The sequence below is a fragment of the Lepidochelys kempii genome, chromosome 8, assembly GCF_965140265.1.
Source record: "Lepidochelys kempii isolate rLepKem1 chromosome 8, rLepKem1.hap2, whole genome shotgun sequence".
Classification (NCBI taxonomy): Eukaryota; Metazoa; Chordata; order Testudines; family Cheloniidae; genus Lepidochelys; species Lepidochelys kempii.
In genome coordinates this window covers 17,992,568-18,018,423 of record NC_133263.1, presented here as the reverse complement: position 1 = coordinate 18,018,423, position 25,856 = coordinate 17,992,568, and the positions used below count along the sequence as shown (strand labels likewise).

Here is a 25,856-nt window from a genome sequence, read left to right as displayed (position 1 = left end):
CTTTTTTTGCATCTTGCTGAGTTTTAGACTTCAATGACATCTTGTGGCAGTGAGTTCCACAGTTTATTCACATATTGTATGAAAAATACATATCCTTCTAAGGATTTTGAAATTGCCACCTTTTTATTGACTGTCCCCAAGTTTTGATGTTTTACATAATAATACTTGTGTGCTGTGTTGTTGTAGCTAGATTGGTGGGTGAAATAATACCCACCAATTGGACCAGCTTGTCTCTCTCACCAATAAAAGTTGGTCCAGTAAAAGATCATGATACTTGGCATTTAAAATATATTGATGGATGTCATCATCCCATTTTACAGAATGGGAAAACAAGCTGTGTGACTTTTCAGTCAGCAGCAGAGTAGGAATAGAACCTAGGTCAGCTGACCTCCCTCCGTGTTCAGCTTTGCCTCATTGTCAGTTTTACATATCATAATGTATATTCATTCCTATATATTAAAAACAAAAATTCCACTCCAACCTTCATGTGCTTGTGTAAGCAGAGTTAAAAGAACATGGAGAGATCGTATAAAATGTGAAATTCCATTCGGTGTATGGACACCTGCGTGCGCAGTGTCAATGGAACACTGGGAGATGATTAGTGAAAATCCTGCTATTGTAAAACAACAATCAGTGCACACAGGCAAAGCAGGCATATTTATTTATTTATTAAGCCCTTGTACGTTGCCAAATCAAAACAGATTTTCTCAGGATCACATCCCACTGAGTTCTACGGATACAGAGACTATGTCCCTGTGTCCACAGAGAGGTATTTCAAATCTATTTAACCCCTTATTTCAACATTCTCCTGAAGCTACAGAGACACTAGAATTTCATCTTTTCTTTTCTTATTTTTAAGAAGCAAACATTTTAAAAAAACCCCTAACTGTACTGCCCACTCCTTGTCCTCAATGAGTAAAAAATGGCACAGGCTCCAAACTGCCACAAAAAATTCACTCTCCACCTGAACATAAATGTGGATGATTTCTGTCCCAAATGGCAATGTGTGAGAAAGATATGGAAAGGAAATGCTCGAGCATTAACTTAGAGGAGTCTCTCTGCGCTCTGCCTGTAATGACGCCTGTAATGCTTGCCAAGTGGCTTGAAAAGGTAAAGTGAGCCTCCACCTATGCTACCCTGTCCCTCTTGTGGAGTGCCTGGCCACAGTTGCAATCCCCAGACCCTGCCGAGCACAGGAACTTCTTGCTTGTGCCCTCTGGGCTGCAGCCAACCCAAAGAGCTGGCGATACAGAGCTTGCTCGCTGACTAGGGGAACGTATGTTGCACTCCCTGCATAAACGTGAGTTCCAGAATACCTCTGCGTAGCCCACAACACAGGGCTGTAACCAAGGGAGCTATGTATGGGTGGTGTCACATATTAAAATTGTATGTGTCAGAAAGAAGTGGGTGGTGATGGGGGGGAGAGCTGGCAGAGGTCATGTGCATGACAGCATTTCACTTGGGAATATAGAAGAAGCCTGCTGTTACGTTGTGTATTGTAAATGGATGTCACACTCCCTCCTCCTCTGGGGAAATCATAGAACTCTGGCTCTTTTTTTAGCTTGTGGACGGCAGGGAGTGGGGGTGCTACTTCCAAGCTGCTACAAATTATAGATCTAACAACTTGTCCTCCTACCCACTCACAAACACAGCACACAGACCTGCTATTGTTGTTGTCTCTGAAGGCTGGCAAGCAACCGAAGATCCTACTTGTGTTTCCAAAGTTCAGAACTAATACCTAGGCTAAGAAGGCTGGGGGTGAGTTGTCTGTGTTAGTAGCCGTCTCACACTTGTGGAAGTTGTAATTTGGGTGAGCTCACTCTGTGCTTCCGGTAGGACAATGTGTCATGTTGGTCTGAAATGTGGCCAGTGCAACCAACTGTACATAGCTGCTGTATTCTGGCAATGGATACTGGACATACAGCATAGCCTATAAAACATGCATGTCTAGTACATGCATTACATTTGCTATAATAACAGAACAGGACAACATAAAACCACAGTAATGGACACAATAGAGGAACCTGGACAGAAGAGAACAGAAACTCCCAAATCCCACAAATCTTCCAAATCAAAAACAATATTTCATAGTTTATTGTATATCATAATTCTCACAGCCAAACACAAAACTGTCTGCCTGTGTAATTGTGGTGGCTTCAGTCCAGAACTGGGGAAACAGTAACAAAAATTGTTAGCAAAAATTTTGGCTTCATCCCCCCCGCCACTTGATATAGTGTGAACCTTTCTGCTAGCAAAGTTCTGTTCCTGTGAATGTTCATAGAAAGAAAATTTTGTTTCTGAAGCTGCGATTAGTCACAGATTAATTGAGGCCTGATCATACAAAGCACAAGCATATGCGTAACTTCGCTCATGTGATAGTTCCACTGAAGTCAAAATAGGACTCCAGGGGGACTTAAGTGGCACAGGGATCTCAGGTAAGATCCTCACAGTGGTGCATTTTTCCTTAATAGTGCATTGTCTTTCTGTTGTAAAGCTAAACACAAAGAAAAGAAGGTTCGGAAATATTTTCAGTTTGCAATGTCAAGTCTTGAGACCACTCTTTGGTGACAAGGGTTCAGTGACTTGGATCTCTCTATTGATGACTTCTTCAGAATAAGGCATAGTTGGAGAAATCAGCACTTGGCCATGTTCTTTAATATAAGGAGACGCATGTATGTATTCACTTTAGATTTAATAAAAATGGTTATGCTGCATGTTAAGTAGATCTGGCCAGGAATTGGATTTTTCATCTTGTGGGAAATTCCATGATTTCCAAATTTTTTGTGGTCCAAAACGAAACCCAAACATTACAAAATTTCCTGTGAAACAAAATTCCAAAACCCCATTTTTGATCATTTTGATTGAAATGTTTCATTTTGATTAAAACCCAATTAGTTCCAATTTTGATATTTTAAAAACTTTAATATTTTTAATTAAATAAATTAGTTTTGGAACAAAAAAATCAAAATGATCAAAATGCTTGACTTCATTTTTTTTTCAAAATTGAGAAATTTTTATCAAAATCGAATCTTTTCAAAAAATGTCAATTTCAATGAAAATGACATTTTTCATTGAATAGCTGTTTTGACAAAAAAATTGACCAGTCTTAATATTAAACATATACCAACTGATTCATATATATGAATATATATATATATGAATCAGAGTCTTAGCTGCAGCTGGATGACAGGTGTGTGTGTGTGTTTGTGTGTGTATTAAAGCATTATTGAACCTCAATACATATTTAATAATCAAGTATTGTATTTGTATTTTACACATAATAATAATAATTAATAATCTTTTCAATCTATCGTCAGTGGACATTTGGGAATGTAATGTAAACCATATGAAGGTCAGTTCAGAATAGGCTGGCATCTGTCCAGAAGGGAGTGCATTATTTTAAAATGAAATGTAAATAATACTCCCTTGAGAGAGCATGTTGGAGATTGTTAAAGTGGAATGAAAATAGGATATTGTGCAGCCAAGATGGGCAGAGGTGATCTTGATTTTCTTCTGTATATTTAAAAAAACATGTATATACTGCAACAAATCCATAGTCAGTGGCTCTCTGTTGCTTCAGAATTGCCACATGCTACATAGCGTGGCTTCTTGGGACTTTGACAGCAGCAGAGCAGAACTCAAGAGCAAATAAAAAGAACACCAAATTTATTATTTTTAAATATTATGACTTTTAAGCCAATCTCTTGATTTTTTTTGGGGGTGGGGCCCTGAGTCTCAATTTTTGAACACTTGGGGTTGGCAATGCTGAGTCTCCATTAGTTATTAACAGTAGAGGGCCTATGTCACTCATTTGAGCAGGTCTCACTCCATCTGGTAGAGGGCAGCGTGGACACCCCCATCCACATTCAAGTATTTAATTTGGCAAGAGAAAGGCTAGTGATGCAGGTCACGTGGCTGAGAGCGTTGCTGATGTAGCACTTGGGTCCTGCTCTGCGTGTTAGGTCCTCAATGCAGCAGCTGAAGTTCCTGCTCCTCACTATGCCAGAGACTGGGAAGTGGGACAGAAAGACAGACTTGAAGCTCACCAGCAAGGAGGGGTAAGGAGTGGGAATTGGGATGTTGGAGGCTGGGGCTCCTGGGAGGGGATGGTAGGGAAGCTCTCTTGAGGGAGGGAGTAGGTGTAGAGGCTAATGGGCCAGGATGATGGGGTGGACATTGGAGCAGATAAGCCTAGGTCAGGCTCCTACTTCAATGCCAGATGTTTTCTTTCTCTCTCTACTTTTTGGCTTCTTTCTTTCCCCCTCTTACGGAAAAGAGCCCTGCCTTCAATAGCATTCTCTTTCGTCCCCTTTAAGATAAATAAAACAATAATATAAGTTGTTGGCCATTCTTCCTTGATTCCCTGAGAAAGCAAGTTCTGACCAGGCCCTGGAGATGACGAGCATGACCAGCTGACTTTGTTTCTTTGATTGTATCATTTCTTAATTATTTTGAGGGGTTTGTTTGGACAAACCTTAAAAATCCCCCTCACTAGCAGGGAAATTTACCTGCAGGAAAAAGAAGGAAAAAAAAAAAAGCAACTGATTTTGTTCAAAACATTTCTGGAGAAATTAATGCAGGCAGCCCATCATAAGCTCATCATCAGCATCCCCACTACAAAAATTGTTTCAGTACCTCTGCTTACTAGGGTTGCCAGGTGTCTGTTTTTTGATCAGAACACCTGGTCGAAAAGGGACTCTGGTGGCTCTAGTCAGCACTGCTGAATGGGCTGTTAAAAGTCCAGTTGACGTGGGGTTGGCAGGCTACCTACGTGGCTCTGTGCATCTTCTGGAAGTGGTGATGTCCCTCGGCTCTTAAGCAGAGGGATGACCGTGGGGGTTCCGTGTACTGCCCCTGCCCCAAATGCTGGCTCTGCAGCTCCATTGGCTGGGAACCACAGTGTGCAGACCCTCCTGGCTGTACCTCTGCCTAGGAGCTGAGGATCATGTCGCAACTTGTGGGGAGCCACCTGAGGTGAGCGCCACCTGGAGCCCACACCCCAAAACTCCAGCACCTTAAATCCCCACCCCAGCCCTGAGTCCCCTCCCACATCCAAACTCTCTTCTGGAGCCCGCACCCCCTGCCATGACCCAACTCCCTGCCCCAAACCCCGTCCTGCACCCAAACTCCTTTCCAGAACCTGCACCCTGCACCCCCTCCAGTGCCACAACCCCATGCCCCAACCCTCTGCCCCAGCCCTGAGCACCCTCCTGCACCCCAAACCCTTCATTTCTGGCCCCACCCTGGAGCCTGCAACCCAAGCTCAGAGCTTGTACCCCCTCCAACACTCCAACCCCCTGCCTCAGCCTGGAGCCCCTCTCCCATACTATGAACCCTTCGGCCCCAGCCTGGAGCCTCCTCCCGCACTCCATAGCCCTCGACCCCAGCCCAACCCCAGAGCCCACACCCCCAGCCAAGAGCCAAAACCTCCTCCCACACTCCAATCCCCTGCCTCAACCCAGAGCTCCCTCCCATGCTCCAAACCCCATGGCCCCACCCCCCAGCCTGGAGCCCCCTCCTACTCCTCAAACCCCTCATCCTTGGCCCCACCCCAGAGCCTGCACTCCCACCTGATGCCTTCACCCTCACCCCCTCCTGCACTTCCACCCCTGCCCCAGCCTGGTGAAAATAAGTGAGTGAGGGTGGGGAAGAGCGAGCAACAGAGGGAGGGGGGATGGAGTGAGTGGGGGCAGAGCTTTGGAGAAGAGGTGGAGCAGGGGCAGGGTCTTGGGTAAGAGGCGGAGAAGGGGCGGGTCAAGTGTGTTCGGTTTTGTGCAATTAGAAAGATGGCAACCCTACTGCTCACATCCTTCTGAGGATCTGGGCTGCAATGCATTCCCCATCCCTAAAAGTCTTGTTGCAGTCAAGGAGGGGATTGGCTGTGATTTAAATTAAAATGTAGAGAGACCAGCTCATGAGGTTTTGTCAGGGTTGAACCCAAACCCTGAAATCTCTCTGTCATTTGGCCTCACACCTAGGCTGTAAACCCAGTCTAAACCCAATCCAGTGCAAACATCTCTGGTTTAATCCACAATTGCCTACCTCACATTTCTTACACTATACTGCAGCCATTGCTGCTCTGTGCATGGGGTGATCAGATGTCCCAATTTTATAGGCACAGTCCCAATATTTGGGGCTTTTTCTTACATAGGTGCCTAGTATCCCCCACCCCCAGTCCAGTTTTCAGCTGTGTTGTGAGCTTTTCTCAGTTGTCATCTTCAGAACTGCAGCACCTTTGGCAGGCCCGGGGATGGGTTGTACTAATTGCACTAATACCCAAAGCTTGGTATAGGAAGTAGAGGTGAGAGGGCTTGTTAGTTTTTCTTCTTGCCAGCCTCTTCCTTTTCCTGCCAGTTAAGGCCCCATCTCTTTCTCTGTTTTCTGCCTCCTGTCATTTTTTCCCCTTTGTGCACTGAAGAATTACAAAATATCCCTCTGGAATTGCCTAACAAAGCCTTAACCTATACAGATAACCTTTATTAAGAAAAGAACAGGTTTGCAAGAAGCAACAGACAAGAGCAGCTGTCTAACCAGCTCCTGCAAGCTGGTCTCAGCTCTCCTCAGCAATTCTTTGCACAGGTCTGACCACAGACTTCAGTTACCTAATTAAACACAGATGCAAATGAGAGCATTATTTGCAACAATATATCCCTGTTTATGGTTCCCAGGTGTTTCTAGCCAACAGGAGCCCAACAATTCTTATATTAATGGCCCAGACTTCTGTCTAAAATGGAAGATTGGCCACTGAAGGAAGCATGTTTTTAAAAGTTGACTAATTGGAAAACTACAGTTCCTGACCACATGGTGGAAAAGCTCCGAGTGGGAGGGTTGCAATGGGGTAAAGCCCCCTAACTCAGCATTGAGGTACAGTTTATAGTATAATGGGAGTTAAACTGATTCAAATGTATCCTTATTCCACTGCATTAAGAGACCAGAGAATCAGCAATCTGTCCCTAAGTGTTTCTTTTAACCTGTTACTGTTATTGAGAGTGACAGAGTCTGAGTTCACAAGAAGAAAAGGAGGATTTGTGGCACCTTAGAGACTAACCAATTTATTTGAGCATAAGCCTTCGTGAGCTACAGCTCACTTCATCGGATGCATCGGATGCTGTAGCTCACGAAAGCTTATGCTCAAATAAATTTCCTTTTCTTTTTGCGGATACAGACTACCATGGCTGCTACTCTGAAACCAATCTGACTTCAGTTTTCCAACAGTTAATCCTTACAATTTAGGGAGACTTGGAGAATTAGATACAAATGATCTGATATCAGTCTAATAAATAAAGACAGAATAGAGACCGAGAGAGATGTTCACATGGTTGAAAAATATACAGTATTTTGCAAGATTGTAACATTGTTTCCCTGACTGGCATAGACAGGTTACATTTTCTGGACATCACGTTATAATCATGCCCTAAACCTGTGCTATTTAAGGGCTAGGCTCTATCATGGCTTGGTCCTTAGAAAAAATCGATGTCCATGCTGGTAAGGGAAACTCTCCTAGAACCTTGATAACAACCAGTTGTTCTGCTAGCACAATTTACTCATAGTGGAGCATGCCACCGAGAAAACGAAAGATTGGAGTATCTGATTTTGAAAGCAGGCCTCAGCCTGACGCCTGTTTTTGTGGCTGCAGTAACATGCCAGCACAACTGATGTCACTCAGGATATGTCTACAGTGCAATCGGAGGTGTAATCGTAGGCCTATCTGTGCTAGCTTTCATCTAGCTGGCATGGCTAAAAATACCAGCTTCAGCCACCTACCCAGAGATCCCTTGTACAGCCCACAGCAAAGCCTCTGCCACCGCAGCTTCATTGCTATTGGATAGAATAGCTAAATATATCAAGCTAGATTAAAGCGAATGTGGGTATGCCAATCTGAGCTGCAACGACACCTCTGATAGCAAGGCAGACATACCCTTCGATGTCCACCTCCCTGATTGAGGACTGTGTAAAAACTAAATTGTGAGAACAAAATTAAAATTAAGCTTGAAAGGCACACAAAGGGAAGGCAGGGTTTTATAGCATGGCTGAGTGAGCGGCAGAAACACGATTTGTTTGACTACTCTAATCAGCTGCCCCAGGCTATTGGAATCAGGAGTTCAGGGGGGAGAGAAATCGAAAAAGCAGAGAGTTACTCAGGTGGGCGGAGAGGGTCCATCATGCTGGAGAGTCTATCAAAGCCCAGGAGTGTGCATTCAGTTCACACACAAACAGAGCAGTTTGCAAAGGATGGAGCTTATTTTGGTTTTCACAGATGCCCACTCTCATGCTGAGGGAAAAGTGGGTCTCTTTTAGAGGCATTTATTTTAAAGAAAAAGAATATCAGAATTTCCTCTTGCTAGCCAGCTGGCAGCATTCTCCCTATGCTTGTACGCAAGTCATTGCTGAACTCTGAAGCAGTTTACATTTCCCTTCCCTTGCTCCTCCTTGTGTACACTAAAGGAATTTACATGTTCTCAGAAACACTCAAATAGGACCCAACACTTCATCTCTCTGACTTGTTTAACTAGCTCTGATGTGTTTTATGAGTTAGGTTTCTTGCCACTTTGAAGTAATTTTCACTGATCTCTGTTTCTTTGTGGCTTTAAGCCTGTGTGCTGTAGTTGCAAATGTGTTTTTTTCTTCTTCTCTGGTGTCATGAGCATGACTTCTCAGACCATAATGGGTTTCACTTTCACCAAAGATACCTTCAGTTTCTGCGGATGGAACTGGAATCTCTCATCAGGGGGTTGATTCTGCCAGCTGCTGAGTGCCCTCAACTCCCTTTGATTTCAGGTAGCATCTTGCAGTTCCCTCGTTGTACATGCATAACAAGGGCAATGAGCAAGCAAAGATAAGGAGTTGTTTTCTGGTGGTCTCACTGGATAGGATTCTGCATTTGATTACACCTGTGGCCTTTAACAAGGCTGCATGAGGATAATGGGGACAGAATGTGGCCCTTTTTCTAACAGACATGAACAAAAAGTTTGAATACTAAGGATCTGGGTGTTTAAGCGAATCAAAGAAAAAGGATTGGAAGCTAGTGATAATCATTTAGTGATCTTTTTCACTGACATCAGGACTCATTGGCCATTTCTTGGGAAACTGAATATATCTAATCAGTAGCTACCACTACATAGTAAGAAGTTTCCATAAAAACTTGGCAGGAAAATAGGAGACTAATAGCCACACTTTCAAAAATCTTAGCAGAAGATGCACTTTAGGAAGCTTTGGTTTGGGCATGAGGTGAGCATGTATATTTTTGTTTGGACGGACTGTCAATTTCAGCAGTACATACGGTTGCTATTAGGCTTTAATGCAGGAGAAAAGCTACCTACTTGCAACTACCGGGATTTTGCTTTTGTGACACTTTCATCATAAGAAAGAAGAGTGTAATGAGTCCTTTTGGAAGTGCCACTCTCTGCCCGGTTTTCCTTGGTTCTTGTACACTGTTTTGGACCTTTTGCAGTTACTCTTGCGAAATTTCATTTAACAATTTGCTTCAAAGGGGGGAACCCCATTTTTATGGGGAAAATGTGTGGAAGTGCACTGTGAAGAGTGATCAATTTTCTGTATGCAAAAGGGGCAGAGTGCCTGCAGCTCCCATTGATTTTCGACAAAGCCGTCCCTAGGATACAGCGAATCGGGGTGACCACCCCAGGACCCGCGCTTTGGGGGAGCTCGCAGGAGGTGGGCGGGGAGGTGAGGTGGGCAGGCAAGCGGGGTGAGGAGGCGATCAGGGGGGTGGGGGCGGGGGGTCAAGGAGGAGCCCCCTCTACCAGATCCTCCCCCCAGTGCCTCCTGCCCACCGGTGGGCCCCAGCAATCCGTGCCTCCCCCTCCATCTCAGTGCCTACCATGGATCATATGTTTTGTCCGCGGTATCAGGAGGCACTGGGGAGGAGGGGAGAGGAGCAAGGGCACAGCATGCTTGGGGGAGGGGGCGGAACTGGATGGAGAAGAGGCAGGGAGGGGCAGGGGTGGGAAGAAGCAGGGTGGGGGTGGGGCCTTGGGGGAAGGGCCTGGGTGCTCCCCCCGGCAGATTACAAACTTGGCCCCTATGTCCCAGGCCCCGCACCCCCCCCCAGGGACGGCACATCCAAAAATCACCCTGCCTACTTTTAGGTGCCTAACTTTAAGCACCCAGGTTTGAAAATTTTGGCTCAAGTTCCTTTCTGGAGCAGCGCAAATACTGCAACAAATTTTCCAGGAAAATTATTGTCATGCTGTCTGCAGTGACTCACACCTGTGAGTGCCTATCACAGGCAGACTGTCAAAAATGGGGCAGACACCCCAAACTAGTGATATGTTCTATAATTAGATTTCACCCAGCCACTAACAAATGTGAACTCCTGGATCACATAACAGTCTTACCATGGAGTCAGAGACTCTCCAGTCTATCTTGCGACCGGCAAGCTGGATTTAGTGATAAATGGTCATTTACACCAAAAACTATTCAGGTTGCATTTACACCACAACTATTCAGGTTGCTTCCAGTCCCAAGAGACCAGTCACTTACCCCAGATCAATTTGTATCTTAGATCACACAACAAAGACAATGCCTGCAGCCAATTCTGTAATTGACTAAAGATTTATTAACTAGGAAACAGAAATCAGAGAATTATTTCAAATAATTCAAATAATGCAAACAGGTTAAAGCAAGCAAACATATGCACATAAATGAGTTCCCATCTATTATTCCTAAAGATGGCCTATGTGGTAATCTGTCAATTCAAAATGTCTTTCCAGAGAGATCCTGGGCTAACCTCTGGGGAATCTCTGCCTTCATTTAATGTCTGTGCCCCTATGAGAGTTCAAACAGCAAAGAGACAACATATTGTCTTGTGTCTCTGTTCTATGTTTGCATTTGGCCTTCCAGTCCACAAGATGAGCTTCCTGGCACGTAGCATTTCCAAGGTGCGGTAGGGCCATTCACCAAGCCTTGTACTGTGCTGTTTCTTAATGGCCCATTTAATCTGGATACGTCTCCTTAATAGGTGAGTGAGGGGATGATTCCTTTGCCTGGTTTCACAAGATCAGAACAAATGTGTTCAAAGTTGTAATAAAGCAAAACTTCCCTATTTCCTTATAGCATGGAATACCAACATGACAAGTGAGATTAATGCATTCAGCAACTTACAAGCATTTCTGAGAGTCTAAACCAGTGGTCCCCAAACTGTGGGGCATGCCCCCCGGGGGGGTGGGAAGGAGCATTCAGGAGGGGTATGTGCCAGCCCTCATAGGGGGTGGGGAGGAGTGCCACCCAGCCCTGCTCTGCCCCCGGCTCCGCTCCACCCTCAGCCCAGCTCTGCACTCATTCCCTCTCTGCCCCCAGGCTAGCTTTGCCTATTGCCTTGGCCAGAGCTGGCATGTGTTTTACCAGCGTCACAATTATCAATTCATGTCAACCCAGTTCACACAGCTTTTGTGCTCCCTCTCCGTTAATGATAACAAATAAGTTCACTGGCAGGAATGTTTGTGGAACCAAGAGAATATTAAGAGACTATTCAGGGACGCCAGCTATTGAAGGTATAAGTATTCACATGGGAAAACTCATTCCAAGATGTAAGGAATTATCCAGGCAGGAAGGAGAAACAGCAAGGGACATAGACTATAAAACCAGACCTGGAAGCCTGGGTATGTACTCCAGCTGTTAGGTCAGGTTGCCATGCTTCAGTGCCATTGTTGTTTGAGCTAGTTAGATCAAAGGTAGCTCAGGCATGTCTACATATGTTGCAATCACACCTTTGAGTTAAACATAGACATACCCCTTGACTCTGTAAAACACCTAGCACAAAGGGATGCAGATCTTGGTTGCTACTTTAATAGAAGTAATAAAGCGTAATAATAATTTTTGAATAAATTATTTGCTCATCTATAGTTCTGACTCCTGACATGTGAACATTTAAAGGTCCCATGACACTCTGTGTAAGGGTAGAGCTTGCAGTGATGTTCTTAGCCTAAATGTCCTCTACGTGCACACTTTTGCACTGTACTTTGCACTGTTTTGCACCTCCTTCCTAGTGCAGAAGTGGCTGGATTTTACTGATACTATATTATTTGGGGAGCGTATTTGGATGAAAGGTATTATCTACATGTAAAAGGTGATTTTTATGTGGCTACAGCAAAGTGTGCCTTGGTGGGGTTAGTGATTTTATTCAGCATTCTATAAGCTTATCCAAAGAAGCAAAGTTGATCTACCATCTCATCTTTCTAATCTAGCACTGGGCAAATGTTTTAAGAGGATGACCTAGTCCACTCAAAGCAGCTGTATTTAGGTAGGAAAAACCCCAACTTAACATTACGATTTAGGTTCAGCACTTGTTCTGTAAACATCACAATCTCATTGCATTAGGAGGATGTCTAAGTTGTGATACATTGTGTACAAATTGTGTACATTGTTTCATCTATCTAGTCTGATGGGGCCTCATTCCTGGACCACGTGGTGGAGTTCAGGCTCAGTTTGAGGTTTGCTGAAATTAGTAATGAATGTCCAAATTTCTTCTGGTTTATAATATCATTTTACTTTAGCTAAAAAGGGTCTGATCCTTCTCTCTTTGGGCCAAATGTTGGGCCAACTTACAAATGTAAGTTGTACAGTACTTACTTAGAGGAGTACTGTACTCTGCCAGTTGGCTCATTTTCTTCAATATAAATATATGCAGAGTAATACTACTCAGCATGAGTAAAATCTGGCCCATTAAATCAATGACAATGCTCCCATTGACTAATGGAAGCAGAGCCAGAGTGAACATTTTGCTTCTTCAACTACGACTAAAAAATGCGGAACAATGTCTGTTGGTTTAACCTGAAATGGGAAAACGTTTTACAGGGTTTTCCTTGGTGCCAAACAGAGGTGTAATATGTTGAATCTTACTGTGTTTAGGAAAAATAACGAGGAGTCCTTGTGGCACTTTGGTGCCACAGGGACTCCTCATTGGTTTTTGCTGATACAGACTAACACAGCTACCACTCGGAAACCTGTGTTTAGGAAATGACTCTCCTTGGTATAGCATTTTGGCACATGTGCTGGATTTCTAGTTCAAGTTTGAGTCCATCTATAATAATGGGAGACCCCCTTTCTTGGCAGAGAAGATGGCTCCCGGACATCTGCTGCACTTATGCTTTCCTCGGGCAGGTAGTATAGGGAAGTCTGAGATGAGTCATTCCCTAAGTACATGCTCTGGTATTATGAGATAATACAAAATTCCTGTAATCAGTATAATATCTTCAGTGAAATTAGCTTCAATGGATAAAGTGAAATTGTCTCATCCTGTTTGAAAGACAAATCACCTTTTCCTGTTTCTGGTCCACTGAGTGTCAGAACAATGACATGGTGAAATCTGATAGTCCACAGGCTCAACAGGCCAGCCATCATGGGCTGAATAGTGGGGTCAGTTTAAGGATGTCAAATTTTTCCAGTAGCTGTCTTTAAAAAGGAAGTAAGCTTCTTCTTGGATGCTTGTCTTCATCCCTGTGGGATCAGAAATACTGGGGAATTTTCTTTTCACAGGGTAAGGATTCAGAAAGAGGTATAGATTAGATGCTTTAAAATTTAGTGACTGCAGAGAAAAGCCTCTTAAAAAGTTGGTTAGTATCCACCAGGCATAGTGGCAAAGGTGGTGATGGTGAAAAAGTCCTGGGGTTTGGGGCGAATGCTAATTATAAGGTATCTAGAGCTAGAGATGGGCAAAAAGCAGAGTCATTTATTCAACCCTCCATCCTTCAAACTTGGAGATTTTAGGTAAAATGGGACCCAGATCCAGACAAATCACCATCATTTTGATTGTGCAAAAGTAAAAGCATCCCAAATTTTCTCATCTCCATTGTGACAGCACTTGCTGCAAGCACATTATCCTAGGAATAAAATGGAAAAATGCACCATTATTCCAGTGCAAGGATAGCTGAGTGATTTGAAAAGGCCAATTCTGAGAATTCAAACCCTAACTGTTAGAAGGTTCTTAAATACACAGAGCAAATACAATAAAAAGATGATAAAAGGAAACTGCACCCAATTTGCTCAGCAAAGTATCCAAAGTCCACACAGGGCAATAATAATAAATTTCTTATAACGTATGAACAATGTATTGCATTTGAAATCTAAATGTGGGGTACTAAAATATGCACAGTGGGTAGAGTTTTCAAAAGTGCTCAAGGAAAATTTTCAAAAGCACCTAAGTGACTTAGGAGCTAAAATCTCATTGAAAGTCACTTGTGTACATTTGGAAAAGTTATCACTGGTTCTTCTTGTGTTTGCTACTGTATGTCCCAATTATACCCTTAAGTAATTTCACCTCCCTGAGTAAACACCTTTCCCTAACTTAGGATGGATTGTCCCCTACTGCAGAGGAACCTGGAGGGGAAGCTAAGAGTAGAGGAATCTTTCTCTTTCTCTTATATCTCCTCCTCCACAGATGATTTAAACTTCCTGTGGCTAAAATGTCTATTTCTTCCCAAATGCATTTGCATTTCACCCATTCTCTGCCACTGTTAATCCTCCCTATCCTTCAGCCTCATAACCAATCATTGACTCCTTCCTTTCCTTCTCCGCACACATCCAGGTTATACCCAAACATTGACATTTTTCCTCCACATTTCAAAGATTCAACCTTTCCTCTTGAGCCTGACAGCTAAAACTCTTGTGTACGCCTTGGTATGGTGTCTTCTATCTCAGTTACTCTAAACTTTTCCTTTCGGGCCTCCCCAATGCCCCCACTAGCCTCCTGCCCTTCAATCCATCAGACATGTGACTGCTAAATTAGCTTCCAGAGCACATCCTGATCTGAACACTTTTAGTCCCTCCTTCCCCACTGCAGCAAGTTAAACGTTCTTGTTCTTGCTTTCAAGCTCCAAGCTATCTTTGCTGCTTCCTACATATCTGACCTAGTCTCTTATCACATTACCCTTTATCCCCTCTGTTGGGCCAGTGATGCCAGCCTAGATACCACATTTGTCTAGTCTTCCATAACCATCCTTAGGCCTTTCTGCATAGCACCCCCTATGCATAGGATAAAATGCCCAGTGCAACAGGGCCCTGATCCTCATTGGGGTTTTTGAAAACAACTGTAGTAATGGAGAAGATGAGGTTATAATTCCATTCCTAAAATAATAGGGCCAAAATGAATAAGTGGTGTATTTAGCTAGACAATAATGATGACTCTGTCATGAATCAGACAGCTCCTATAAATGACTATGAAGTTTATCAGCAACCATTTCATGTTCAGATTATTACAGAAGGGATGGTCACACTGAACTGTGTCATGGATTCTTTACTTTTGTTTCCTGTTCTCTTTATCTAAAATAATAATCATCAGACTAAAGTGCCTTTGTAAAGTAAGATTCATATCAAATGAATGTAGGTTGATCTTTGTGTATAAAGAAATGGAACAATAGTGAGGCTCAGTTTATACGGTATGTATTTTAAACACAGGTGGTGATATCTAATTTGAAATAGAAATGCACTAGGATCTGCGCTGCATGATTACAAAGCACATTCATTCTGGGCAGAGAGGTTGGATTTTGAATTTTGTGTGAAGTAGAAGGTTGGGACGAAGGTGAATATTACAGTCTTTTTGGTGTGTTTTTGAAATGGATGGGGTGTATGACCAAAAAAGAATTTGAAGAACAGCTAGCCAAAGACTCCAAAAGTAGTAGCAAATTTTTTTTTAAAATACATCCAAAGCAGAAAGCCTGCTAAACAACCAGTGGGGCCACTGAACGATCGAGATGCTAAAGGAGCACTCAAATACGATAAGGCCATTGTGGAGAAACTAAATGAATTCTTTGCATTGGTCTTCACTGTCAAGTATGTAAGGGATATTCCCAAACCGGAACCATTTTTTTTTGGGTGACAGATCTGAGGAACTGTCCCAAATTGAGGTGTCATTAGAGGAGGTTTTGGAACAAATTGATAAACTAAACAGTAATAAGTCTCCAGGACCTGATGGTATTCACCCAAGAGTTCTGAAGGAACTCAAATATGAAATTGCAGGACTACTAACTGTCATCTGTAACCTATCATTTAAATCAGTTTCTGTACCACATGACTGGAGGATAGCTCATGCGACGCCAATTTTTAAAAAGGGCTCCAGAGGTGACCCTGGCAACTACAGGCCCGTAAGCCTCACTTCAGTACCAGGCAAATTGGTTGAAACTATCATAAAGAACAAAATTGTCAGACACATAGATGAACATAATTTCTTGGGAAATAGTCAAGATGTTTTTCGTAAAGGGAAATCATGCCTCACCAATCTACTAGAATTCTCTGAGGGGGTCAACAAGCATGTGGACAAAGGAGATCCAGTGGATACAGTGTATTTCAATTTTCAGAAAGCCTTTGGCAAGGTCCCTCACCAAAGGCTCTTAAGCAAAATAAGCAGTCATGGGATAAGAGGGAAGGTTCTCTCATGGATTGGTAACCAGTTAAACAAAGGGTAGGAATAAATGGCTAGTTTCCAGAATGGAGAGAGGTAAATAGTGGGTGTCCCCATGGATTTGTACTGGGCCCAGTCCTATTTAACATATTCATAAACGATCTGGAAAAGGGGTAAACAGTGAGGTGGCAAAATTTGCAGATGATACAAAACTACTCAAGCTAGTTAAGTCCCAGGCAGACTGCGAAGAGCTACAAAAGGATCTCACAAAACTGGGTGACTGGGCAACAAAATGGCAGATGAAATTTGATGTTGATAAATGCAAGGTAATGCACATTGGAAAACAAAATCCTAACTATACATATACAATGATGGGGTCTAAATTAGCTGTTTCCACTCAAGAGAGAGAGATCTTGAATTCTTTGTGGATAGTTCTCTGAAATCATCCACTCAATGTGCAGCGGCAGTCAAAAAAGCGAAAAGAACACTGGGAATCATCAAGAAAGGAATAGATAATAAGACAGGAAATATCATATTACCTCTATATAAATCTATGGTACGCCCATACCTTGAATACTGCGTGCAGATGTGGTCACCCCATCTCAAAAAAGATATATTGGAATTGGAAAAGGTTCAGAAAAGGGCAATAAAAATGATTAGGGGTATGGAACAGCTTCTGTATGAGGAGAGATTAATAAGACTGGGACTTTTCAGCTTGGAAAAGAGGCGACTAAGGTGGGATATGATAGAGGTCTATAAAATCATGAGTAGTATAGAGAAAGTAAATAAGGAATTATTATTTACTCCTTCTCATAATACAAGAACAAGGGGCGACAAAATGAAATTAATAGGTAGCAGGTTTAAAACAAACACAAGAAAGTATTTTTTCATGCAACACACTGTCAATCTCTCAAACTCCTTGCCAGAGAGTGTTGTGAAGGCCAATACTATAACAGGGTTCAAAAGGGAGCTAATAGATTCATGGAAGATAGGTCCATCAATGGCTATTAGCCAGGATGGGCAGGAATGGTGTCCCTAGCCTCTGTTTGCCAGAAGCTGGGATTGGGTGACATATCACTTTATGATAACCTGTCTGTTCATTCCCTTTGGGGTACCTGCCATTGGCCACTGTCAGAGGACAGGATACTTGATGGGCTTGATGGACCTTTGGCCTGACCCAGTATGGCCCTTCTTATGTTCTTATGCATACATTCTGTGGGCAGAATACATGCCATTTAAACTTGTAGTGAAGGTGATATCTGCATATTGCAGGGCTCCAGAAGTGGAAAGGAACTCACTAAAACAGCACTTGTCAAAATGGAAGACACTTTCTATACATCAGGGCTATACTTTTAGGAGGTCTCTACTGCACAAATTTTCCTCCAGGCACCATTTGAATGCTTAGTAATTCATTAATACGTAGGCCCCTGAGTTGTCTTCCTAATGTTTCATAAAGTAGTCATGATAATATAATATAATGAATCTATTGAGAACATGTTGCTTTAAAAAGCTCTATTTTTCAGCCATATGAGATAGTCTGGGAAGGATGCAGACAGAAAGTTTAGTTTAAGCACCACTCAATGAAATCACATTTCATTATGAAGACATTTTACTGTAACATCAGGGATTCTAAGCAAAAAGGCAGAGATTGCAGCTATTGCTCCATGTACTTCATGTAAGTAGATTTTTATAGGATCTTTAAATGCCAGGTGACAGTTATTCTGCTGATGCATTATGCTACTTAGCATACATTTCCCTGGACATGAAAAAAAAGCCCGAAATGCACAGCTGGGATTGGGAACTGTAAGGCCTAATACCTACTTTGCCAGAGCTGCAAAGTGCATGCCACTAAGACATAGGCAGAGATCCTTGACAGTGCCTTAGTACTGAAAGGCAAGAGACATGAGGGGCTGCTAGCTGCAATATGGATGGGGGGGCATTGAGAATGTCAGGACATTAAAGGTGCTTCAGTTGGAGACTAAACTAGGACTCCTATCAGATACTGTAGATGTTTGCTACAGTTACCAGAGCCTTGTGGTGTGAACTGCCATTGAAAAAAAATATCTGCATAACAGCTGTAGCAATTGCTGTTTTTCTGAAGTGAAGAGAAGAGTTCAGGCTGTGACGATCTTGGGCCTGATCCTCAATGCCTTGCACCTTGTGTAGTGTAAAGTGAGTGCACCAAATCAGACCCATTGTACAGGCATAAATGACTACACAAGGTGCAGGGCAGTGGAGAATCAGGCCTCCTGGGTTTCTTGTGGTGGGGGGAGGTATCTGAAGTCCTACTGTAGCAGGAGATTGCCTTTAAAAATAGACTAGCAAAACCAGAATGGTTAAAAGGCCCAGCAAGCCAGTGAGAATTACAAATAGGGATTTAAAGCTAAAGAAAGAGACAATCTTAATTAGATCTCCACCAAACTGTAGAGAATTTTGGATTAAAATGAAATAGAGCTTTTTACTCCTAGGGTTTCAGAGCAGGAATGGGGAGAACTATTTACATATGCTATTTGAGTAGATGGATTGCTTTTCCTGAGAACTTGTCCTCATAACTTTCAGCCTTTTCAGAAAACTACTAAAAACTGCCCGTGTGGTATATTTGGGTGATTCTGATCACAATATACAGAGAGAGGGTTCCCATGGCTATAGACTGAGTGAGTTGTGTCCCAGTTTAATTTCACCCTTCCAAAGTTAACGCCTGTTCGCGTTTGTACACCGGCTCATCCATCATTCAGGGGAGCTCAGTGAAACTTACCTTATATTTCACCACCACAATTACATTCCATTTCATGAGCATCCATCAATATTTAATACAGTGGTGTCAGCTTGACTGTAACACAAGAGGACCTAATAGGAACCCTGAATTATACATTGCATGGTTGGGAGAAAATAAAGAGGCTTTTCTTGTAAACCCAAAGATCTTCTTGCTGAGTCGATTTCTGGGAGACGCTGCATGAAATCCATATCAATGGACGAGGTTCAGAAGAAACTAAGCCAGAGGTGTGAGGCAAGACCCCGCAAAGTGAGGTTCAAAATCTCTTCGGCATACAGTGGCCGGGTGTTAAAGCAGGTCTATGAAGATGGCCAGGAACTGAAGCCTCCAGAGGAAGAATCCCCTCACCGTTTTCTCCACCACAGCTTTGAGTCAGGGGACCATTTCAACAAGGTTGGAGAGGCACCAGAATCCAGGTTTTATTCATCAGCCAAACTGACTGCCCAAAGGATCAGTGTATTCAAAGACGGTACCAAGTACAATCTAGCAAGTAACCCTCCACTCTTCAGTGACTACCAAGCAAGTGATAGTCATCGCAGGGTAAGTAATGTCCATGCTAGATTTTCACACTGGCTGCAAAGTGGCTTTAAAATGGGTCCACTTTTATACTATGGAGTCTGGGTCTTAGCCTGAAGTGTCTCAAATCAAAATATAATATAGTAAGTCACACTGCCAATAACTTTCACAAATTTGCATTGAACTTTGCAGGTTTGGTTTAGCACACAGAAGTTATATATATCAGTTATTCTATTCTATTTCATTCCATATAGGTAAGGTTCTACACCACTGCATCTGCACATATTGCAGTAGTGACTAACATCTGTTACGTGTGTTATGTGCGATTCCTTGTCTCTCTCCTCTCTCCAGTGGGGAAATTGTGTGTGTAATGTAGTGTTCTGGTAAGGTACTATATAAATATTTATATGGTGGTGTGTGTTTATGTACCCGAATTGCAGGCCCAAGTGACTAGGTGCAAACGGCAGGTGACACTAGGCTAAATTGAAACCCTTTTTAAAACATGTCTCAGTGTATGAACTAATTACCAAATGATTGATAGATTTGGTGAAGTTTAACAACTGTGTAGCACACCCTTAGCACATAGCCTATGCTGTATTTCAGTGCCAGACACTATATGTAGACTGGGATTTTCCAAAGAACCTAAGGATGGTGAATTTCAATAGGCTTTGGATGCCTAAAACTCTCTTAGGCTACTTTGAAAATCCCAGGCTTAGTTTGCACCAACTATTTAAAGTTTAAAGGTCAGAAGGAGCCATTATATCATCTAGTCTGACCTCCAGTAAATCACAAGCCATTAACAACCCAAATACTCCTACATTAGGCCCAAAGACTTTAGTTAGATTAAATCATTTCAGTCCCAAGGAAACTAAACTGTTGTGTACCACACACAGAGAGAGAATGGGAGAGATCTAGGTGCCACCAATGCCCACACAATGTCAACCCAATGTGTAAAATAACAAGATATGGAAGCTACTGCATGATACTTGTAGAGAGAGAAGAGGAACTGGGACAAGTGAGCAAACATACTGCTTTACTAGAAGTGCTCGACAGCCCCTAGGTGAGCTTTAAAATTGGTAGAAAAGAATATAAATTCAAGGAACACAAGAACATTTATTTAGTCCTTCTTTTCATTGTTAGATATAGACTACAACAGATTCTGGATTTAGTTGTTTTTGTTTCTTTTCCATCCAAGGATCTCAAAACACTTTACGAACATTAATAAATTAATAAATGAAGCCCCTCCTTGCCCCAAGAGGGAGGTAAGTATTTTTATGCCCACTTACAAATAGGGAAAGTGAGGCATAGAAAGGTTGATACACAATTTCCAAAGGTGTTGCACACCTGCTGGCTCCAATGAAGGCATCAACTTTGACATTGGTGGTTATTGCAGGTGCTCAGCAGATCTGAGAATGAGGCCCAAGGTGACTTAGCTACAGTCACACACGAAGTTGGGGTAGAACTTCGATCTCTTTGTGGCCAAAACCTGTGCTTTAACCAATAGACCATGCCCCTTTTCTAGCACCTTTGATGTTCAATAATGAATTAGATTCTGGCAGTGCATCAGGTTGTATAGGCAAACATGGCACCCATTATGCAAACTGTAATAGCTCACGCACAGCCTTGGATATTGGAATTTACATTTAAGAGAGGGAGTATTGTCTAGGACTCGAGTTATTTCTGGGTGAGTTTCTAAGACATTTGCCTTTGTTTGGGTGACTGCCCCAAATGCTTGTCTACTCATCTGTTATCTTTTTAAATCTGCAAAATTGAGTTAGGAAATGTCAAAAGTTACAGACTCTCCTGACATCATTCGGCACTTCCATTTCTGGGCAGGATCAGAAAGTGAAGACACGCTTGGAAATATGAAAAATCATGGGGAGATAAATTTCTGCAAACTTCTCAACCGCCAAAGGGTGCAGGTCATTTCCTAATGCAGAGATGGTTTTCCTCCCTAATCCTCCCCTGCTGATTTCAAACCATGGTATTTTTACATCCCTTGGGGCTGAAACAAACAGATGGACTCCAGGATGCTGTCCTACCCAAAGATGCAATTTGTGTATGAGGCTTATAGGGCCTTGTCTAATGCCAACTGAAGTCAATGAAAGATTGTCATTGACTTCAATGGGTTTTGAATCAGGCCCATAGGACCAGATTTTCAAAGGAGTTCAGGGCTAGATTTTCAAGGGGCTCAGCAGCCAGAATTGTGGCCCAAGTTTTTAACAGAGCTCAGCGCTCAATGTGCACTCAGTGTGTTGAGCTCTTCTTAAAATCTGCAGAGCAAGCCTATTGGGTGAACTGCAGTGAGCATTATGGGCCTTATTCCTCTGGAAATTGCCAGGGCAGCAGAGATTGCCTTGTACTGTGTGATAGTTTTGTACAGCTGAGGTACTCATGTGTCCCTTTTACAGCCCTCCCCCATTTTAGATTTTGGCAAGATTGTCATCTACACTAGTAACCTGAAAATCATCCGCACACCAATGGACAAGAAGGAGCTGATGAGAAAAATCATCCAGAACGAGGGCACTGATGACTGGTCCTTCATGTCCCGAGATGGGAAGGAAAGGGATGGTCATCAAATCAATGGGTGTGTGAAAGATGCAGAAAATCAACTTGCTGACAAGCAGTATGTGCAGGTAAAGCAAGATGGGCTGCAGTGCTTCCTCCCCACTCCCGCTGTGTCCTCCTCGCCCGGTCAGGGCCCTGAGAATTCCCACATCAGCCCCTCTTCAAAGCTCACCCATCTGCAAGGTCACCAGTTACTTCAGCTGAAAGCTGGAATCATTGGCCTCAATGTTGTTCTTATATCAACTGTGGGAGATCACTGTTTATGCAGCAAAGCATCCCTGACACCCAGGGGATAGGGGCTATACTTCTGTAGTGCTAGTTTGTCCTGAATATTCTCCCTAGTGAAGTCAATTGGTCTTCCATTGACTTTTATGGATGTTAGACCAGGCCCTTTGTCCCTGTCTCCCAATGGAATGAGAGACCAGGCCTTAGAGTTGACCTTGAATCTCCCCATGCAGAGCACTATTACTACATGGCTGAGCTAGCCCTGAGGTTGTAACGGAAGTCCTTTAATATCAGCAGAAATATTTCGGATTCAGGTCCTGCATTTTTTGCACAGGTCATTCTTTCCTGGTCAGAATTCCAATTAGTCTGACCTCAGTGGGCTCCCAGAATGTCGTGCCGCTGTGCAGTGACACTCCTGAGAATTATAACTTTTGCAAATCAGTAACTGACCTTTTATGCTTGGTGTAGTTTTACTTACAGAAATTCTCCAAACACAAAATCTGCTTGTGGCTCAGACGTATGAGTGTACAGGGAAACCGAATGCTCTACCTTCTCTGGAAAGTTTTAAGGCAGAGGTTTTCCAAAGTGACTTTGGGATTCAGGTGTCTCAGTTTTTGGGTGCTGAATTTGAGGCACCTAAAAGTGGCTTGATTTTCAGAGGGCAGGTGCTCAAAACCAGGGTGTCCTTACAGTGTCTCAAAATCATCACCCAAAATTGAAGATCCCCCTAAATCAGTAGCACATACAGTAACATGGAACTTGTTTTGGTTAGAAACAGGGAAGGGGAGACCAGTTTTTGAATGTGGTCATCTAATGTAGGGATCCAAATTCAACATTTAACCTTCAAAGCTCTGAATGGGTTTGGGATCTCATTACTTGGGAGGCTACCTCCTTCCCTACATGATCCTGTCATAGCTGCAATCCGTGGAGGAGCTCAAGGTGGAGGTCCCTCAATGCAGACAAAGGGAGCTGCCATAAGGTGTTGTCCTTGAATAGTCTAATCTTGTGGAAGCTCAGCAAAGCCCATCAATTTTCCTGGTCATCTGAGATGAAGAGAATATGGTAAAAGGTGAGGTTTCCATAATTAGGACTGGTTCTTTTCGGAGGGTAACTGTGGGCCAGTCTATTTGGATAGATAGATTGCATTTGATATTGTGCAAGCTCAGAGCCCTGGAAGGTGCCTATTAGTATTATCATTATAAGTTGAAATACACCAGTCTGGACTTTCAGCAGGTGGGCACCTAAAGCATGTATCTGGCACCAAACTACACCTTAACTTAGGCCCTCAAATTTCACCATTTGCTCTGTAATGCTATGCAAAATAGAAGTCCATGAATGATGCAAATACCTGAACTTGACAGCCTTTTTGCAGTAAGGCATTTTTCCGAGTGAAGATATTTAATAATTTCTGGGATCTGCAGACACAGGGAATTTTGAGAGGGATTTGAAAGAGAGCGCCTGGCACACACAGATGGGGAGGCAGTTGTAGGTGTATAGGGCAACATTGAGGATGGCATGATGGTGCGTGTGGCGGGGGGAAGAGAAAGAAGAAGGAGATTAAAGAACAGATGAGGCAAGATTCACTGGTGGAGAGACAGAGGAGAGAGGAGTGGTGAGAAATGCCAGCAGAAACAGATGGAGAGCTATGCAGAGCCTTGTGGGAGAAGGAAAGAAGCTTGAACTTCATTGCATTTCACACAGCCCATAATTATTATTTGTGGTAGCATCACAATATGCCAGGCATTTCCCATAAACATGGGAAGACACAGTCCCTACTTTGGAGAGCTCCCTGTAGGCAGAACAGAATAAGGATAGGAGACCCAAGCAGGTAGCAGGAGGGAGAGCAGTATATCAAAGCCATGAGCTGTTGTACTGATTTGAGGAGAATTTCCCCCTAAATTGGGCTCTTCTGGTGACAGTTCTCTGCTACTCTGTGTGTTACTAATTAGATTTCTGGTGTTAAATAAAGGATATTTGTTTGATTCTTTTGTTTCAGGAAGGAGACACTGAACACAATTGCTCCCAGTGTAAAGGATCAGGCTCAGCCCCCTGCTCTCTGTGCCATGGAAGCAAGTTTTCAATGTTGGCTAACAGATTTAAAGAGTCCTACAGGGCTCTCCGATGTCCTGCTTGCAATGAAAATGGCCTGCAACCTTGCCAGGTCTGTGCCCAATAATCATATCTACCATCCTTTCAATTACATATGCATATCCAGGTCAATGTTTCACTGAAACCTTAGTACACATTATCTATTCTTCATATAAGAAAGCAACCAGTGTATAACAGCAGGTTATTAAAAAGTGGCAAGAGTGCATTGTGCACACCCCTAAATCTACGTGTAAACCTACTCCTATTACTGTTACTCCACCCCCCTCCCCATCAATTTGTCTGTACATGCCCCTGTTGCGTCTTCTAATTAAATTAGGCCCCAATCTTGCAAACACTTACACATTGTGCTTAATTTGACATGTGAGCAATCCAGTGAAGTCAAACGGACTACACATATTTATAACTTAAGCACATGCTTAACTCAGTAGGGTGGGGAATACATGTTTACATAGTGCCTGGTACAGTGGGGCTGCAATGCTTGTCTGGGCCCTGTAGGTACTCCTGTAATAAAATAATAACACTAATAAACAGCAGAAGTAGCTGTAGTTTAAGCATGTGAGTAACTTGTCAAATTACAAAATGTTTGTATAAAAACAATGCTGCATGTTGGCAAAACCTCCTCTTAGATTTAACTTGGTGGACATTTTAAAATGATACTTTATTGTGCAATTCACTCGACCCTACAGTGGATTTCCTGCAGATTTCAAATATAGTCTGATGATACACAGCAGTTCTCCCAGTGTATGATTTAAGTAGCTGACTAGAGCCTGTCTCCAGGTCTGAAACCTTATTGAGAAATTACCATGGGGAAATTAAAAATAGAAAAACTGGAGCATTTTATAGCCTGATCCTGAGAAGTGCTGACCCACAGCTCCCATTGATGTTAATGGGAATTGAGGGTATTCAGCTCTGCTCCGCATCAGGCTGTTGGTGAACAGGGCTCCTGTTGCTTCGTATTAATCCCATGTTGTAATTTGCAAAATACAAACTCTAATTACTTTAGCTGAAGCAGTGATGTTCAATTGTTAGCAGGCTACCAGTGGCAGCACAGGACACAAGGGCTTCATAAAAAGTGAAGGCAAACAGGGGAAATGCTTTTTGTTTTCTAAAAGCTTATTACACTTGATATTCTTGGGTAATGTTAATGAAGGTTTAACTTGCATATTACCTCTGAGACTCTGAATTAACAGGCTTTTTACATGCTCCACACGCTGAGGTTGCAAGCCTAGACAGAGTAATTTATGGTTGAGTTTGTACTTTGGCATGTGTATGTTATAAGATTTTTTTGAGACAGTTGCTTTATTAGAAATA

The 25,856-nt window shown here is 42.8% G+C and overlaps 1 protein-coding gene across 1 annotated transcript; it reads left to right on the top strand.

The window, feature by feature from the left end:
• Window positions 1-1,694: 1,694 nt before the first annotated feature.
• Window positions 1,695-25,856, top strand: GRXCR2 (glutaredoxin and cysteine rich domain containing 2). The gene is made up of 4 exons (XM_073358155.1): window positions 1,695-1,758; window positions 19,273-19,667; window positions 22,055-22,279; window positions 24,433-25,856. Exons 2-4 carry the CDS (start codon window positions 19,308-19,310, stop codon window positions 24,610-24,612), a joined length of 765 nt encoding a protein of 254 aa, XP_073214256.1. The 5' UTR covers window positions 1,695-1,758; window positions 19,273-19,307; the 3' UTR covers window positions 24,613-25,856.